This window comes from Aulonocara stuartgranti (genome assembly GCF_965226115.1).
Source record: "Aulonocara stuartgranti genome assembly, chromosome: 23".
NCBI lineage: Eukaryota > Metazoa > Chordata > Actinopteri > Cichliformes > Cichlidae > Aulonocara > Aulonocara stuartgranti.
The window spans coordinates 28,480,524-28,498,232 of NC_138958.1; the positions used below are offsets into that span (position 1 = coordinate 28,480,524).

General features: G+C 40.1%; 1 protein-coding gene across 1 annotated transcript; it reads left to right on the forward strand.

The window, feature by feature from the left end:
- The first annotated feature begins 1,051 nt into the window (after positions 1–1,051).
- On the forward strand, positions 1,052–17,377 carry LOC309701061 (carboxy-terminal domain RNA polymerase II polypeptide A small phosphatase 1-like). The gene is made up of 7 exons (XM_082525036.1): positions 1,052–1,844; positions 11,475–11,623; positions 11,709–11,810; positions 12,312–12,368; positions 12,994–13,086; positions 14,039–14,224; positions 14,562–17,377. Exons 1-7 carry the CDS (start codon positions 1,772–1,774, stop codon positions 14,688–14,690), a joined length of 789 nt encoding a protein of 262 aa, XP_082381162.1. The 5' UTR covers positions 1,052–1,771; the 3' UTR covers positions 14,691–17,377.
- Positions 17,378–17,709: the final 332 nt, after the last annotated feature.

Genomic DNA, 17,709 nt, shown 5'->3' on the forward strand with positions numbered 1-17,709 from the left:
GCATGTATTCTGTATTCTGTAATGGAATACATATTAAAAGTAACCTTCCCAACACTGCCTGCAGGGCACTGGCCCTTAAGGTCTGGATTTGGACACCCCTGCTCATCTAGCAAAGTGACTAATGCCAAAGTCACCCTAGAGTTTCTTGCTGTCAGCCGGCTGTTTAGCATAGTTTAGCATAGCTATTAAGCGCAGTTGCACTACAATCAGTTGATTTCAGTTTGTGTGTGAGAAAAGGAAAATGCTTGAGTGGTCTATAACTTTTTAGGAGTGGAGCTATGAATGTTACTTTTATTTTTATTGCACAAAAGGACAAGAGTCACTATATAAGGTACATATGGTAAGGTAAGAAAATTAACAAGTAATTTATCCTCTTGAGAACCAGCCTATTTGTTTATGTTCTCTGTAATCGACATTTGTTTTTGGTCTCTATGTTTTGACTTATTTAAGCTACTACACTTAGCCCTGATGTACTAAATGGAGGACATCCTGGGCTTACCACTGATATCTCGTGTTTAGGTGGCCTCTATTACCTTCAAAGAGAAAGAATCACAAAATACAGTTCAATGGGAAGATTATTTTCCTTGGTTCTCAGGATGGTATAACATGTTACTTTCAGTAATGACCCAAACACTGTTTATAAGTACAATATTCTTTTATTTTATTTTATTTTATTTTTTTAACCAGACTCAAAATATGACTGACTATTACTTTTAAGTTTATTTCTACTGGTTTAAAAAAAAATTCTCAAAATGGAAATTGGTCAAACATAATAGTTTTATTTTATTATTTTAATTTTGCAAGACCAAACTGTATATATGTGGTCAGACATACTTCTCTTCGCGGAATCGGAGAAAACGGAGACGACACTTGCACGACACTCCCTGTCTATAGGCAGTTTCAAGGGGACCCAAACTGGGCGTTTCTTCTGTTGTTGCTACTTCCAAAAAGTTAAAAAAAAAAAAAAAAAAAAAAAGGGAGAAAAAAGGGAGAAAAAATTTTGCTCTTGATTGTGCAAGTTTTTTTTTTTTTTTTTAACAAACAGCAGTCATTACATGACGAAGGTACAACCACACAGCATACACGCAAATCTGCCAGCGGCTAGTGCGGCATTTAAGGTGTTACAAAGTATCTGAAGACACTTTGGTAAAAGTTTGAGTCAAATCTGCAGGGTTTAATTATTTAATGTGGGTTTTGTTTTTGATCTTTTAATGTTATAGCCGAATAATAAAGTGCTTTGTAGGCGACATGTTTAAGGTCGGTAGCCGTGCAAAGGGAGCAGGGGCACTATCTAATAATAGTGTTTGTCTAAAGTAAGTCCGTAGTAGCTAGCAGCTAGCTTAGCTAACTCCTGAGTAACTTTGTTTCGGGCCACTCTAAGGGACCGTCGTCAAAGGGGCAGAGGCCGGCAGGGGGAGCGCTGCACAGAGCCGTGCCCTTACTGCGCCACTTTAAGTGAAATGGGAAGCCTTGAAACCTCCATGTTTGTATCTTGAAATTGCAAGCGGAGTTGAGCACCATATTGAATCAAAGTTGCCAACTCCTAGACAAACCTCTTAAAACTTCCACACGTCAAACTTGAGCGCGTATCCGAGCGGACACACGGATCCGAAGAGTAATGGGCGCACTGTAGGTGACTTGTTGCGATGTTTCCCGGGGCGTTTCAGCGTTGTTTTCGCTCACGTTAAGTTGGGTTAATGCAGCACCGAGTCGGCGGACTATCTCTAACTTTAAAGTGTGAAGTTGGCACTCTGGACCAGACCTGGATGTGATGGACAATCCGTCCTCTGTAATCACCCAAGTGAGCCGGGATGAAGAGGGAAATAAAGCCGCGGGAGAGAGGGGTAAGTTGCTTATTTATTTATATTATATATATATTAATTTTTTTAAATACCCCTGTGCAGTCATGTCAGGGGAAAAAAGGAAAAGAAAAGTTTTGCAACTCCTGAACTCCGAGCCTAAGCAGTAAGCTGCTTATGAGCAGCAGCACAGATAAAGCCAGTGTTAGGAAAGTGGACAGAAAACAAGTCAGAGCAAGAAGACCGCGCTGTTGTGTGTACATTATGGCTGCGGCCCTTTGGCCTCTGATGAAAAGTAAAGGAAATGACGTACAGCTGGTTGAGACATCTGTAATAGTAGTCAGATTAAAAGCCTTTCCAGGTCCACCTTAAATCCCGGTTTCCTTGGAGTGATATCATGTCAGATAAATAACTTTTCCTTTTTTTGTTTTGGCAACACCACAAGTGGCCGCTTTCTGCAGCTTTACCAGTTCGGTGTTCACTCACATGAAAGAGTGCCTCTGCCACCGTACGCGCACACAGACAGGTCACCGCTGTAAACTCAAGCTTAGTAAATAATCAGGTGACCTGTCAGTCATCAGCCAAACAATGCTGAGTGGAAGCTAAGACTTTATTCAAACAAGATGCGGACAGACAGACGTACATAGAGGCAGTAGTGCCTATTTTGGTTTTAAAAGTGGAAGATCACATCTTGTAGTCTGGTGTGTTACACAACCTTTTCCCTCCATACATGGTGTTTACTCGATGTGAAGCGCAGCTGCTATATGAGACAGCGTGTTTGCTCGAATCTACCTAAAGAGATTCCCACAAAACATCTATAGTTTGCAAAGCCACATCAAATCATACTGAAACTTTTAGTTTCTCTTTCATTGTAAGATCAGGTTTATGCAGTCTTTGCAGTTGTGTTTTCTGGTTCTCGCTGAATTAAGGGACATCATTTCACTGATTTTAGCACAGCAGCGACTGAAAATATGGGCTGAGTGATTGTAAAGATCCTCCATCAGCCTTCTGTCTTGCAGTAAGTCAGCCTTCTCAACTTTGTGGAGTCAGGTCTGCCCCAGATGTTAATCAGTATGCTGACAGAGTAAATGGAGTTCAGTAAGACTCATATATGGAAGCATCTTTTTAAAACATTACATGCTAACCAGCGCATTGGGTATTTATGGCCAAAAAATAGGATCAGAAGTCAAGAGCTGGTGGTAATACGACTACTATTACTATAACCAGCACAATGTGAGAGCCCCATGTTATTGTTGTTCCTACTTCATAATAGGAACTTTGGTCCAGGATCAACATTGCAGCTGACTAGTGACATTCTCCAAGCAGTTCAGTTAGCATTAACCAGGATGTTGGCTAATGTTCTTTAAACCACGGGTGTCAAACAGGCCGCAGCCCAGAATTGCCCCAACAAAGACTCCAGTCTGACCCACTGGACAGGTTTAGAAAATTTTAGACATAAATTTTAGACTCAGCTTACTACTGATAAAGACATTCACACCACATCAATATCAAATAATGGAAAACTCCTGTTTTGTCATTTTATTTATTTATTTATTTATTTATTTTCAAAAGCAAAATAAAATCTATTGTGGAAATTTCATATTTTTTAACACTGAGATGAAATTTTGAAATGACACCTCCCCCCCCCCCCCCCCCCCCCCCCTCATATTAAAATATATATGCAGTTAAACGTTATGCTAACAGAAAAGATTTTACTGGTCTGACCCACGTAAGATCTAAGTATTTTGTACATGGGAACGTCAAACTCATTTTACTTCATGGTATATTTTAAACTGTCAACAGCAAAGTGGGGACTTTGACAGTTAAACCTATGCACTAAATCCAAACAAGGTCTGACATTGGGGGGCCAGAAATGAAACCGGATAAACGTACAATTAGAATTGGTGCTTTAAAAAAACCAAAAAAGGGAACTATAGCACACATGATTAAAATTCAATAGGTGATGATAGAAGTACAATTAAAGACTGCAGCTGGTGATGGTAGTCGTTGTTGTGCTAGTTCTCCTGTTGCGGCCTGTTGGCGTAGAGGCCCTCCAGCTCACCCTTAACCTGCAAACAGAAGAGCTGCCTTCACCAGTTGTAGTTCAGGATGGTGGAACTGGGTCTGAAGTTTTTGACTGATCACATGTAACACTGTCCTCTCAGGCATCTAAAATAAAGAGCTAGCTGCTAAGGTGTGGCAGTGGCCCACCTGAGTATGGTAGAGAAATGGACTTCTGAGAGTGTTTGGAGAAACTAGTGTCACCATCTGAGTGACATACATGAAGTAGAAGAGAAATAATAGGTGCAGTTTCTACTCCACCAGTTCAATAATGACCTCTAATTATGACAGTATTGCTTCTATGAATAGTTCTCAGAAGGCACACTCGCGCGCCCCCCCTTCTTTCATCTGTCCTCTGGCTTTAATATTGTGTTTTAATTTGAAGTTTACATTGTTTAGTCTGCCTTTGTGAACCCACAGAGCCGTTTTAATTTGTCTCTCTTTTTATTGGAGACTTTCATAGTCGCATCAAAGTGTGGCAGCTGTTTCAAAGGCTTTTGCACTTTCTTCTGCATTGAGACGAATCCCTGTAAATAGCTTGTTATCACTCAAGGCTAATTTGAGATGTATTGTCAGTTCAGTTAATTCCATTATCAAGCACACGGGTCAAGCCCTTGTGCCTTATCAAAACTGTAATGTTAAAGATATTTGGAGGGAGTAAGCCAATCAGGAAAGCCTGGTTACTTACTCCTCAATGTACGTTGTCTGACTAAAGTCCGTTTTTAGCTAAACGGTCAATAACAGGGGTGGAAGTGTCTGCAGGAAATCTTTGAACGCCAAGCTTAAAATAGACTCAGATAAAGATCAGATAAGGTGGAGCATCTTATCGTGAGTCTGTGGACTGAGGATTAATTCACTGAAAGTCATGTCATGATGGGAGCTATTTTATTTTTGGTAAGGTGTGGCATACAGTGTAACGTGTTCAGTGGTCTAATTCACAGTGCTAAGTGTAATCTTACATTTTTCACAGTCTGATAAGCTGGAACTCAGTTTTGTTTTAGTTTTACTTACCTTAGCAGTGTGACGGTAAACGGATGAGCCATGATTACCTGATGTTTGGAGATGATAGGCTGGTAAAGCAATAATTAGAGTAAATTTTGCTTTTTGCGTTCCTCATAACTTGTTTGTTTATTAGATTGTTTTCTGCATTATTAAAGTGTTTATATTAGAAGTAGCTCTGAATGTGTTTAGCCCCGAGCTAATGTTTAATGCTGTTTTTTGCAATGCTGTACTCAGATGGTTCTCTTGTGTTTTGAAGTTGCGTTGTTAACACTGTGCTGAAAACCACAACTTAAACACTCTTTAAAATGTTTAAAATGAAACTTCTGACAGTGTCGGTTGTTCAGTTAGAAGCGAGGTAATTAAACTTGTCTTAATCGTGGATCAACCCAATATCACACAGTTATGTTGTAATGGTAAAAGAGTCCGACTGGATACTAATACTTTACAATTTGAAACTCTGATATCGACCAACATTTTTGTTCTTTCTTTGCGCATAAGGAACATAGACAGATTTCCCTAATATTTATGTGTAACTATAAGCCCTTATTAAGATGCAACAGTGCATTTTAAAATGCACTTGGTTTATTGTCACAACAATGCTCAAATTGCTCATTTACGCGCTGCTTGTCATTTGTGGCATTCGGAACGCGTGTGCTCCCAACAGGGAAGATGCAGAGCGGGCTCCGGTAGACGACTATGCAGCATCAACAATCATAACATGGCGATGGCGTCCCGTCTCTTCACTTTTTAAAATTCTCCTTTAGCTGTTATAAATGCGGATGCAACATATTGGCAAATAGTAAATATCAGCCTGGCTGATATATTAGTTGGTCTCTAAATGGCATATGATAAAATACTGATAAATATTAAAAAGTAAAAATGTAAATATCCAGTACAGACATGGTGAACAATTTACGAAGTGCCCACTGGATAAAGTTGTAGATAATTGTGTATTGAAGTACCATGAGGGAGGCATGTGATCCCAAAATTCATTCACACCCGAAGGATACACCAAGCAAGAAGTTATCCTACGCAACAAGAACAAAGAGTCCCTCAGCAGATGCTATATCCCCTACTGAGCTCTTATTGCTGGATTACTAAGTTAGAAGAATGATATGAAGAGAGGGAAAATACTTGCTACCAAGTGTGTTGAAAAATAATAATAAAGCTATTATATGTGTTAACTTTTAGTGCTTAAAGCTGTTGTCCTTACTGCAGCTGAATGCCTGCAGTATGTTCAGCTCCACACTGTAAATTGTCTCCTTTATAATGGGCTCATCTTCATAATGCTTTTATCAATTAAAACATCCAGGTGTTTGGTTTACAAATACTGAAGTGAGTCAAGACTCCAGGAAGCAAATAAGGACTTGATGCTAGGAATTACGAGGACCTGAGGGAGTGAATGAAGGAATGAGGGGAGGAGTGATGAGTTTTCATTAAAGAATACCAGTGACAATAATAATTCAGATGAAATCAGCTCAGTGTACATAGACACTGGTATCAGCTTACCCAAGCTATGCTACAAACACGATGGCAAGCACCTTCCTCCACTGATACCCGTCTGTTTCCTCTTCCTGTTTTGGCCTGAGCACAGCAGAGGCCAACGGAGGGTCAGACGGGGTTTGAATCCACAAATTGAGTTGGAGGGTATTGCAGAGGAGTAATAAAAGAGGCGTGAGAGATGGACAACAGAGGTTTGTGTGTTGGTAACACAGTCACGTCTGGACAGAGAGAGAAAGGGAGTATGGTGCATAAAGGGACAGAAACCAAGCCTAATGTGAGACAGAAGAGTGAGGAGCAGAGCTAATCAGAGGTTTACAAGACCGGGAGAAACCCGCACTGGGAGCCTGGGCTTGACGAGCATTCATGAGAGCAGAAATAATTTCAGTAACTCGAATAAAGTTTTGTGGTTGGCGAGCAAATTTATTTTTTATTTATTTTTATTTATTTATTTATTCCCCCCCCCCCCCCCCCCCCCCTGTTGGAATGATGTTAAACTTGGTGTGCAGATCTTTTGGCACAAAGACTGATCCCAAGCACTGTTGTGGGTTTATGATATATGTTTTGCATATCAACGACCGGCTCACTAATTGGCTTCAGAAACTGCAGCTAAACCACTCTCCATAAATATAATGCCTCCAATAAAATAAATCGAACACCCCAGGAAACATTATTTCACATTTATTCACCCAGTCTGTTAGCAGGTAATGAAAGTAAAGCAAATGAATGGAAAAAGAAGTGAAATGGATTATTATTATTATTATTATTGGTATTTGGGCATATGGGTGTTATTGAAAATATGAGGTCAGGTTGTAGTATGTGTTTGTTTTTTGTGCCACACCCCGAGAAGCTGAATATGCGACATATACTGTAGAACTTTATACAGTTGTATTGAATAAATAGCATGGGTAACATAAGTCATGTTACAGAAGACTGTCTGAAGACTATCATTTCTTTGGTAAAAAGTTCTGCTGCACAAATGTATAGGAAAATTTAAAATAAATAAATATCCTGAAATAAAAGAACACAACCACAGCTGACACATCAACTTAGTTATGGCCCATCTACGCTCCAAGGGAGGGACAAAGGCATACGAAGAGCAGTGAGTCTTCTGTGTCAGATGTGCGACTTCACCACAAATCCCATGTGGTAGTAAAGTATGACACAGCTGTTCAGCTGTCTCACAACACTTCGTGTGAAGCTGGTAAAGTGCTGTGTAAGACTATGAGCTGCATGCTCTGATCTCAGATAATGAGGTCAGAGCATAAACCTTGTAATCACAGGAAGTTCGTTGTCACAAACTCCGCCCACCTCCTGTTTTAAACCTTTTGTATGTTAGTTGCAGCCAATCAGAAGATGGTTTCCTTAAATTGGTAAGACCCTTTAGTATTTAGTAATTATCTGCTTTTCAAAGTGTTGTTGTTGTTTTTTTTATATAATTTTTTAAATTACTTTTCAACTAAATGATCACAGCAGTGCTTTAGCTAGAAATTATTTTCATAATTGCAATTACCACAATTAGTGTTCAAAGTTTCTCATGAGTCTTTCACACATGCTATTTGGAAGGCTAAAACAAACTGCTTTACATGTGTTAGATGTTTGATATTTAAATGTTAAAAATTAAAAATGTCATTTAAAAACCATAAGAAATCATTTTCAGTATGATCAGAGGGGCACCTCAATGTCAACCACATATTTAATTTGTGGGATATTTATAATTAGAGCTATTTTGTAACTTTGTAATATGTTTGTTACTGTTCTTTCTGTCTTGGAGCAACTGTGACCACATTTACTCTGGGATTAATGAGGATTGTGATTTACTTATAATTTATTTGAAGCCGGTGTTGGTACCTGTAAATGAAATCTAAACAGCCGCACAGCAAACCCATTACAGGAATGAGTTTTGAATACCTGTTGAGCTTCCAGGTACAAAGTGTTCGTTTGCTACACGATGATTGACAATAAGGCTGCCAGCTTTGGTTAATAATCAGTTTCTTGGGAACATCTGGAGGGTTTGTTTTGTGAACAGAAAAACTCAAACACTGCTTAAAGTCCTGCTTTTGTGCTTATTTTGCAAAGTAGTAGTTAAAGTGATTTTTATGTAGCTTCCATTTGGGTTTAGAATTTATAAAAATGCTTGTCGCTTGATGTAAGTGATTAATGAACCTGAAGTTCAGGTCTTTCATTGCCTGAGTGGTTAGTTTGCATTTTATACATACCAAGCAAACGAAAAGTTTTGAATTGCGTCATTTTGGTATTGAGTAAATATTGTTTACAGATTGCCTGCGGTGGTTGTTTGTATTATTAATTAATTTGTTCTGGTTGCCGCACATCACTCAATAATTAACCTGATGTGCTTAAAAAAACTTGTCTCTTTGGCACCATCGCTTCACGTGGTGTTAAAGTGGTGAATTTTCATTGGTGGGGCTCGAGTCGTGTTTTTCTGCTGACATCAGAGAAGCAGTTACGCAAGAGGTCCGGTCAGGCACGTGTCTCCAGGATGGCCTGTGCACATGACAGTATGAGGAAAGTTGCTGGATGTCCTTTGTACTGTTTTTATACAATCACTGACTAGATGGGGGTCATGAGTTAGGAAGTGCTGTATGCAAGTAGAGTATTTCAGGTATTTCAACACAGGAAGTGTGTCAAATTAAATTTACATTAAAAAAAAAAAAAATTTGGTCATTTACGAGGCAAAATTTTTGGGGTAGCTACGAGTTGAAATGAACAAACACAGCTATTTTAGTAAAAAATGATATGGGACTGATCATTTACCAGCTTAGATGGTGTGGTAAAGTTTTCAGTGTGTGTGTGATTATGGAAAACTGTGGTCTTGGAGATACTTAAGCCATTTCCGCACACGCACTGCGGCCCTGAAGTTTTCCAGACATTACCCAATGGACGTGTATGCAAGTACACATGTCTGACACAGTTGGATATTAAACCTTCTTTAACCTTCCAGACCGCTGGTGCAAAAATCATGTGATGTCAGATTGTGTTGATTTGCACCAATGTGAGAATAAAGCAGGTAATGGCAGGCTGAGGAAATTTATAACCAGTCCTGGGCTTCATGCATGCTTGATTGAGACAGCACCCTCGACTAACTGTAGTGTGAACACGTCTGATGCAAATCATCTCCCGCTGTGTGCTAAATTTGGGAAAGGGCATTTTCATACGTGAAAACTGCGACACTTTTCCATGAAAGATCGCTGTGTACTTTGGCAAGGCTTTGCATATTTGTGGGTACATTTTGTCAACAGTAGTAATAGTGAAAGATGGTCTTGAGAACTTCACGAGTGTTTAGTGTAATTAAAGGTTTGAAGGCAGTTGTGGTCAGAGTAATTACCAAATTATTACATGAGTATTACACTAACCATTGAGGTTGCAGCTGTTGCGATCAGAGTGTGAGATGGCTCTTTCTGCAGTCCTGTTTTTCAAAAATCATACTGGTCAAGAGGTAAAAATGAAATAATTATATATTTTACTTGTTTTTGTTTTGGCATTCACATTTTTACTATGTCATGGAAGAAACATAAAATGCTATATAGTTGATCTTTATATTTATGTATGGTAAAAATGTGCAAATCTCTTTAAATTGTGAGGTTTTATGCATCAGGCCATAATAAAAATAATCTGGTACTTGGCGTGTCTTTAAAATGAGGTAAACACAACAACTGTTACACTGTCACTATTTTAGTTACAAAATGATGCCAAAATGCTGAATCAGCATGTTTTAAAAACTAAGAACAGCCCTACTGCTTCCATAGGAAGATAACTAGCAGCCAGGTGCTGCTAATCAATGCACTTTAATAACTGATCATTAGTAGACGTGAGCATCTCTACAAAAAGACATTGCTGGTCTGGAGCATTCAGGTGTGTTAACTAAATACCAAGTAGGAAAGACAACATGACTGATCTTAGAGAAGCAGAGGTGCTCCCTATCAATGTGAGAAGGGTTATAAGTTTGAAGCCTATTATTCTACAGTGAGAAAGATTATTTACAAGTGGAAAAACATTCCAGATCCCTGCCAATCTTCACAGGAGTGAACAACCCAGAAAATTCACCCGGTTTGTCAGATGTTGCAACACAAAGAGATATTGCAAAAAAACCCAAGAGCTACATCTCAGACTCATTAGACCTCAATTAGCATGTTAAAGTTCATGGCTTGTTTGAAAGCGCTGCAGGAGAGCGCTTATTCTGTTTTAGGAGACTGTGGCAGCACGTGTTAGGGTTTGCAAAGTTGTAACTGAGCAAACCACAAGACTTCTAGAACAGTGTTTTGGACAGACTAGACCAAAATCTTTTGCTGTAATGCACAGCATCATGTTTGGAGAAAACCAAACGCAGCATATCTGCACAAACACTCCAACTGAAGCACGGTGGTGGACGTGTGATGATTTGTGCTTGCTTTGCAGCCACAGGACCTGAACACATCAGTCATTGGTGAACAGAGGAGTTCACGGTCGATTCAAAGTATTCTAGAGACAGATGTGACACATCTGTCTGACAGCTAAAACTTTGGCCAACAGCCATGCAAAAGGACAATGATCCATTCACATCAGAAAATCTGCAACAGAATGGCTGACTCAACCTGATGTAAGGCCTCACCACAGCAGGATTTCAGAGAGCCATGCATAAATAAATGCCCACAAATTTCAATGAATAGAAGCAACATTGTAAAGAAGAGTAGGCCAACATTCCTACATGACCACGCAAGACACAGCTGAAGTCATACAGAAACCCATTAGTGCTGAAAGTGGTTCTACAAACTACTGAATCATGGGGTGTGCTTGGGGTTTTTTTTTCTTCTTTTTTTTCTTTTAAAACACACTGCTTCTGCATTTTGGCTTAGGTTTTACCATGTAGTAAGGACTAAGTAGTTTTATGTCTTAGTGTATTACTTTGTTCGATTGTTTGATCAGACTTGAAGACTTTAAGTAAATGTCTGTTTTGTGCCCATGTGTTCAAAGCATACCGATAATGATGATAAAGATATTCCCATGCACCTCTTAATATTAAGAGCTTTTCCTAAAAGCCAAGCTGTTAAAGATCCTGTATGTTGTAATTACTGCAAGCTCGACAATTTCTTGATCTATCATCTTCTTCTGCAGGTTCCTCTCCCTCTCTGTCTTCCAAGAAACCCAGGAGTGGAGGCCTCTTCTCCAGCCTTTTCTGCTGCCTGTGCCGGGACCAGCCTGAGCCGCCACCAGTCAACAACAACGCCCCTCTCTTGGTAGAAGAGAATGGAACAGTGTCCAAGGTGTGTTTTCTCTGTTGCCCTGGCTCAATTTTTATTTGTGTACTTTTGCAGTCAGCTCATTATTTTGTGGTTTCTCTTTTTGAAGATCCAGGCGAAACCACTGCTGCCTCCAGTGAAGTCAAAAGACTCCGGAAAGATCTGTGTGGTTATAGATCTGGATGAGACCTTAGTTCACAGCTCTTTTAAGGTAAGGCGGGGGAATGATAACACGCTGTAGACTGAGTTATACAAGCAATTATGTTCAACTTCAACATTTGCAAGCGTGTTCTTTAATTTCCTGCTGCAGGAACTAAAGGATGTGTGTGTTCAGAGAGGCTTTACAGCACTTAGCTGTCCCCTGCGATCACATTACATCATTATTTAGTTAGGTTTAGAACACAACAGTCCAAGATCTGCACTTTTCCCTCCATCTGGTTGCTGTTGGCTCTGGCAGTGACATTTTTGTCGTGGCTGGCAAATGCCAAACTCAAACACAGTCACTCCTGCATCTGCGCACACACTGACTGTCTCAACCTGTCTGTCTAGAAACAACACTAAGTCAGTTCATGTTTTAGCATGTAAAAGGCAAAGTCCAGTGTCTGTATGTGTTTGTTTGTTTTGTTTTTTAAGTCTTTATTTTGGTTTAATAAGTATCTCCCCCCCCCTTTTTATTTTTTATTTTTTAAATTTTATTTTATTTTTTGGTTAGCCTGTGAACAACGCAGATTTCATCATTCCTGTGGAAATCGACGGAACAATACACCAGGTAATGCTAGCATCATCAGAAATATTCATATTGTCATGCACTGTGCTCATGCCTCATTGTCATTTTGTCATTTCGGTTGTGTGACAGCACTTCTCTTGAGCGCATTTTGCTGAGTATAGAAGGTGATGTCAGCGTTTAAGGGATTTGAGGACGGCTGCTTGGAGTCCGATGACACACGATGGGTCTGGGCCTGATTCAAGTAATCCAGGATAGGTTTGTTCAGACAAGCACAGCCTATTCCGGATGACTTGGTTCAGGAACGCTGCCCTGAGCTGCCAACACAGCAGCAAGGAGGAAAAAAAAAAAAAGATGGAGGAAGAGCTTTAAGGAGCCCAGTGCTTGTCTTTTTGTGAGCTACAACTGCATCTTTCTCATTTAGCTTCAGTTTGGCTTGAATGTCTGCTACTAACTCCTTGGAAGTAAATAAGATGTTCTGCAAAAATGTAACATCTGTCCATTAGAAGAAGTCTCCAGTCATGAGCTGCATGTTGAGTTTCTCCACCTTTTTTTAAAATAACATTCACTTGAAACGTCCTCGGGCAGTTGGAATTTGTAGAAACATGTTACATTTTGAGTGTATGGCGGGTGTGCATGATGCTGATTTAAGGATTCCTGCATCTTCCAGGTGTATGTCCTGAAGCGGCCCCATGTTGACGAGTTTCTGAAGAGGATGGGGGAGCTGTTCGAATGTGTCCTCTTCACTGCCAGTTTAGCTAAGGTGAGAAACCACCTCATCGCAGCCAGCTGTGCTGATTATTAATGTATGGTTGGCTGATTCCCTGCAGTTGACAGCAATAAACTCGGAGGGAGCAGGGAAAAGCTGGATGTATTCAGGGAAGTTGTCTGTGAACAGTTTAATATTTTGGATCCTTTAAAATAGACTTGGGGCGTTATGAGAGAAATGAGAAGAGGTCATTTGAGCTGCTTCCTTATCTCCCGAGGGATAACACAGCAGGGGGAACCGCGTGTTTGATTTGGCACAGATTTCATACCGGATGCTCTTCCCGATGTAGCCTTCCCATTTTTCAGTGCTCTGAGACTTGCACTAGGCGCACACTACCTTGTGAACCCCCCCCCCCCCCCCCCCCCCCCCCCGAGGCTGGGTTTGTCTCGCTGGTCTCAACCAGGGTCTTCATGTGTGAGACCCGTTAGTAAAAAAAACCTTATTCTGATTGCGTTGGTTGCTAGCAGATTGCTGCAGTTGTCCATAGTTTGCATGGAAGACGGCAACTTGGCTGCAAACACTCTTGTTAATCATCAAGGTAGTATAACTTGGAGGTGCAACCCAAACTGAAAAGATTTGCCTTCAAAGTAAAACCTGATAAGCCAAAACTTGTAATTTCAAGGTCTCTGTTTATAGTTGCTATACAAACTATGGGCGACTGGCAATCTGCTCATAACCCAAGCAATTATAAGGTTTTCAGTGCAGGACTCTGATTGGCAGTTGCTGTTATTGATTTCACAGCAACCATTTTATTTTTATTGTTTCCCCTAGTGGCCACTGGTTATCAGGCAGTCTCATACCAGTCTCTAGGTCTGTGTGAATGTGTTAACCACGACACTGTGATGGTGGCAGTAAAAACTAATACTATAAACTGATACTAAAAACGGAAATCTCAGCTGTATCTACATAAAGATTTTGCTTTAAATTGAGCGTGCTTCTCCATCAGTATGCAGACCCAGTCTCCGATCTCCTGGACAAGTGGGGTGCTTTCCGCTGCCGCCTTTTCCGGGAGTCTTGCGTCTTTCATCGAGGGAATTATGTCAAGGATCTGAGTCGCCTGGGTCGTGACCTCAACAAAGTGATTATTGTGGATAACTCCCCTGCCTCCTACATCTTCCATCCTGACAATGCAGTAAGTCTTCTGGACAGCACTTAGGATCGTTCACCTGCTTAAGCAAGTTGCTTAAGCAAGTTCATAGTATTACCCTCAAGGTTGTGGTTGGTTTTTTTTTTTTTTTTGGGGGGGGGTACAATTTCCCAATTTTGTAACTGTATTAAAACAAGTATTGCACTTTTATTGAAAGATGTAGTTTGGGGGACACGAAGCCCAATTTCAGTGTCCCACTCTTACTTGATTTATTGTTTAAATAAAAAAAGGCATCAAAGTAAATAAGATGAATAAGAAATTAGATTTCTAACTATATTTGTTGAATCTCCACAACGATATTGATGCTTATGTTTTTGTTCAGGTGCCTGTGGCCTCTTGGTTCGATGACATGTCCGACACAGAGCTGCTGGACCTCATCCCGTTCTTTGAGAGGCTGAGCAAAGTCGATAACGTCTACACAGTCCTCAAGCAACAAGGGACCTCAAGCTAACTTCGTTTGACTTTTTCATCTCAGCTCTGAACAAACCGGCGTACAAAAAAGCAAAAAAAAAATTAAAATTCCCCCAGAAACGCCGCACCAGCCAGGCTCCAGCTATCACTGCCCACCAGAACACAGACTGCTTCACAGCCGCCAGAGCCATCAAAGCAACCGTCCCACACACCAAACCAAGATCACCATGGGAGAGCCTTTGGTGACATTTTGACGGCATCGACACTGCCACCTCCTGGTCAGACAGCAAACTGTCTGCAAGTTGCCTTCCAAGAACCAGCTGATGTGAGTGAATGGACGAGAGGATGAATGAATGTTTAATGGCCTTTCTGCAGCCCCACTGGACTTTCAGTAGAGTAAACAAAGAAGAGGTCTGTAGCCACGATTCCTCTGGACCTGGGTACTGGACTTAGACTTCTCATGGATGTGATTTGGCAGCCTGATTGCACAAGACTTGCAGGAAGTTTCAGAAAGGTTTACGCTTCTTGATCTGTTGGATTGTTGAAAGGGCAGGTCGGAGGTATACGTACTGTAGATGTCTTTTAAGCATTTTGGTCAAGCGTTATGTTCTTCACAGCCTAATTTTATCACACTATCTGTCTCCAGTCAAAGGCATGTGATCCTCAGTTGTCATATTTTTAGAGCTTTTAGAGTGACGTGGTCAGGTTTTTAATAGTCATGAGTTATCAGTGTTATGAATGAATCTGATTTTTAAAAGGTTTCTTTTTTAAACTCAGCTGGCATTGCAAGCTCAGACACTATTACAAGTTGTTAAATGAATGAATAAAGTGATCGGACCACTTTAAAAGTAATCTAATCCCTTTTACCGCAGATTAAATTTATATGCTAAGCCCATTTTAAAAGATGAACACGTGGGCACGATTTTAAGTATTTTTACTGTCTGTGCAGCAGGTAAAGGAAATCAGTCAGATTCAGAGCACTGACTCGGGTCGTGACTGCATTATTTTATCAGAAACCTCACACTAATCTTTAAGTATCCATCTGCACTCGAAAGTGACAGAGCAGCTGTTAATGGATCTGGTAGATGTTAGCCTCTTGTTTTAAAGCCACACACAAACCTGAATTTGTCTTCTGTGTATTTACAGACTGTAATTGGATGGTTAAAAGAAAGTTTTGTGATGTTAAAAAGAAAAGACACCGGTGGATTTGTCATGATCTTCAAAGTACTTTTTCCTTTTTAAATTGTCTTTTAAGCGGTACACAGAGGCTGGAAACTATTTCTAAATTTATGTCATGAAATAGGTTTTGAGGAGGGGGGGGCTGCCGCGAGTATCCCAGTATATGGGAGGGCACATCTTTGAAAACAAAGTGTTTAATATAGCGCAGGTTTTAAAGGAGCTATCCACCCCAAAACGACTTAAACACTACAATAAACTGCTGTTAGTGATGCCTCATACTGGCTGTTTCCTTATGTTTTAAACCTGGCAGAGATCTGATACTGTGCAGGTTTTTGTGATGTTTTTGGAAGCATTGAAAAGCCTGTGCAGCTACAGCATATCTAAAGCTAAGTCTTTAAATGTCTGTTTTATTTTATTTTTTCCCCTTTTTTCTTTTACACAAAACTGCAGAATTTTTTGTATTTCTGCCTGCAGATAAAAACCTAGCAGGGTGCCACAGCTTGATGCTAGTCCGCTCATCAAAGTTACTAAGTGCATGCTGGGAATTGTAGGACTCACTGATTTTTGCAGTTTATCAGCAGTAACAAAGAGTGGAAAGTGTGAGATTATTTTGGGGTGGAGTCTTCCTTTTTTCTTGTGCACGTCTGTGTTGTGTATCTGTATTGTATTCTGCCCGCTCAGTTTTAAGGAGCAACGCAGTTTCTAACGGGCCTTGCAGATTGGTGCGATCGCCCTAGTTTGCGTTGACAATGTGTTGACACTGATGAATGAATGTGGTGGATTTGACTTGGCAGCCTCGATGGCAGGCTTGTGACGTGACTTCGCCTAGATGAGGAAGGGGTGATTAAATCTACCACCTTAAGAGCTATTATTACTTTTTAAAAAATGTTTAACAAATTATTGTCAATCAAGATTAGCCTGTTTCATTTCTAAATAATTAACTGATTTTTACTGCTGCCTTCTATTATTTTTTATTTTTTTCCCCAAGAGTCATCTTCTTAAAGAATATTTACAGTAGGTTTTCCAAAACGGGAAGACATTGCTCTTGCTGTTTTCTTACAGGACCTGGTCGGTTGCCTCGCGTACAAGGAGGGAGAGAGGATTCAGAAACACCAGCAAATAACTAAAGAGATAGTATCTTACCATTGGAGGCACATAACAGGTTTAAAACAGTGTTTTCATGAAAGCCATCATCAAATTACTGATGCCGCGTGTGTTTTGGAATTCATTGGCAAAGACGAGTATTTATAGGAACGCTGAGTCATCTTGTTAATGGATTACATGTAAAACAGGTTGTGTCACTATGGGGGCCCATTCACTGATACTGTACTTCTTACACATTCAGTAGATATGTATATGTTGTTTTTGCACAGTAATAAAGCAAACGAATTTCATTAATATATGGAATATTCATGTTACTGTACTCATGATTCAATAGCTGTAACTTTTTCTTTTTTATTTTTTTTTTTGTGACCTTTGTTTTATCATACCAAATTCTGTATGGACTGTATGTAATAATGCCCCCCATAAATGCTTAAGGAAACATGGTCTAAGGTGCTGTTCTGTTTTTTGGGGAAAAAAAGCAACACAAGCGGTACATTTTCAAGCCTGAGGAGGTGGGTTTGTTACATTTAGTCAGACAAACAAAAAAAAAAAGCCAGATGTTAAGAGAGGGGGGAGGGGGCAACAAAGACCTGACACCGGACCTGAGGGATGCATCTGAACCTTCAGCTGATCATCTACTGTTCCCTGAAGCCTCATCAGAAATCTCAGTGGAAAGGTGGCTGTCAAGCTTTTTTTCTTTTTTTTAAAGAAAAAAAAAAAGGAAGGAAAACTCAGAAAAGGCTGTGCAGGGCTGCAATTGACCTTGATAAACAAAG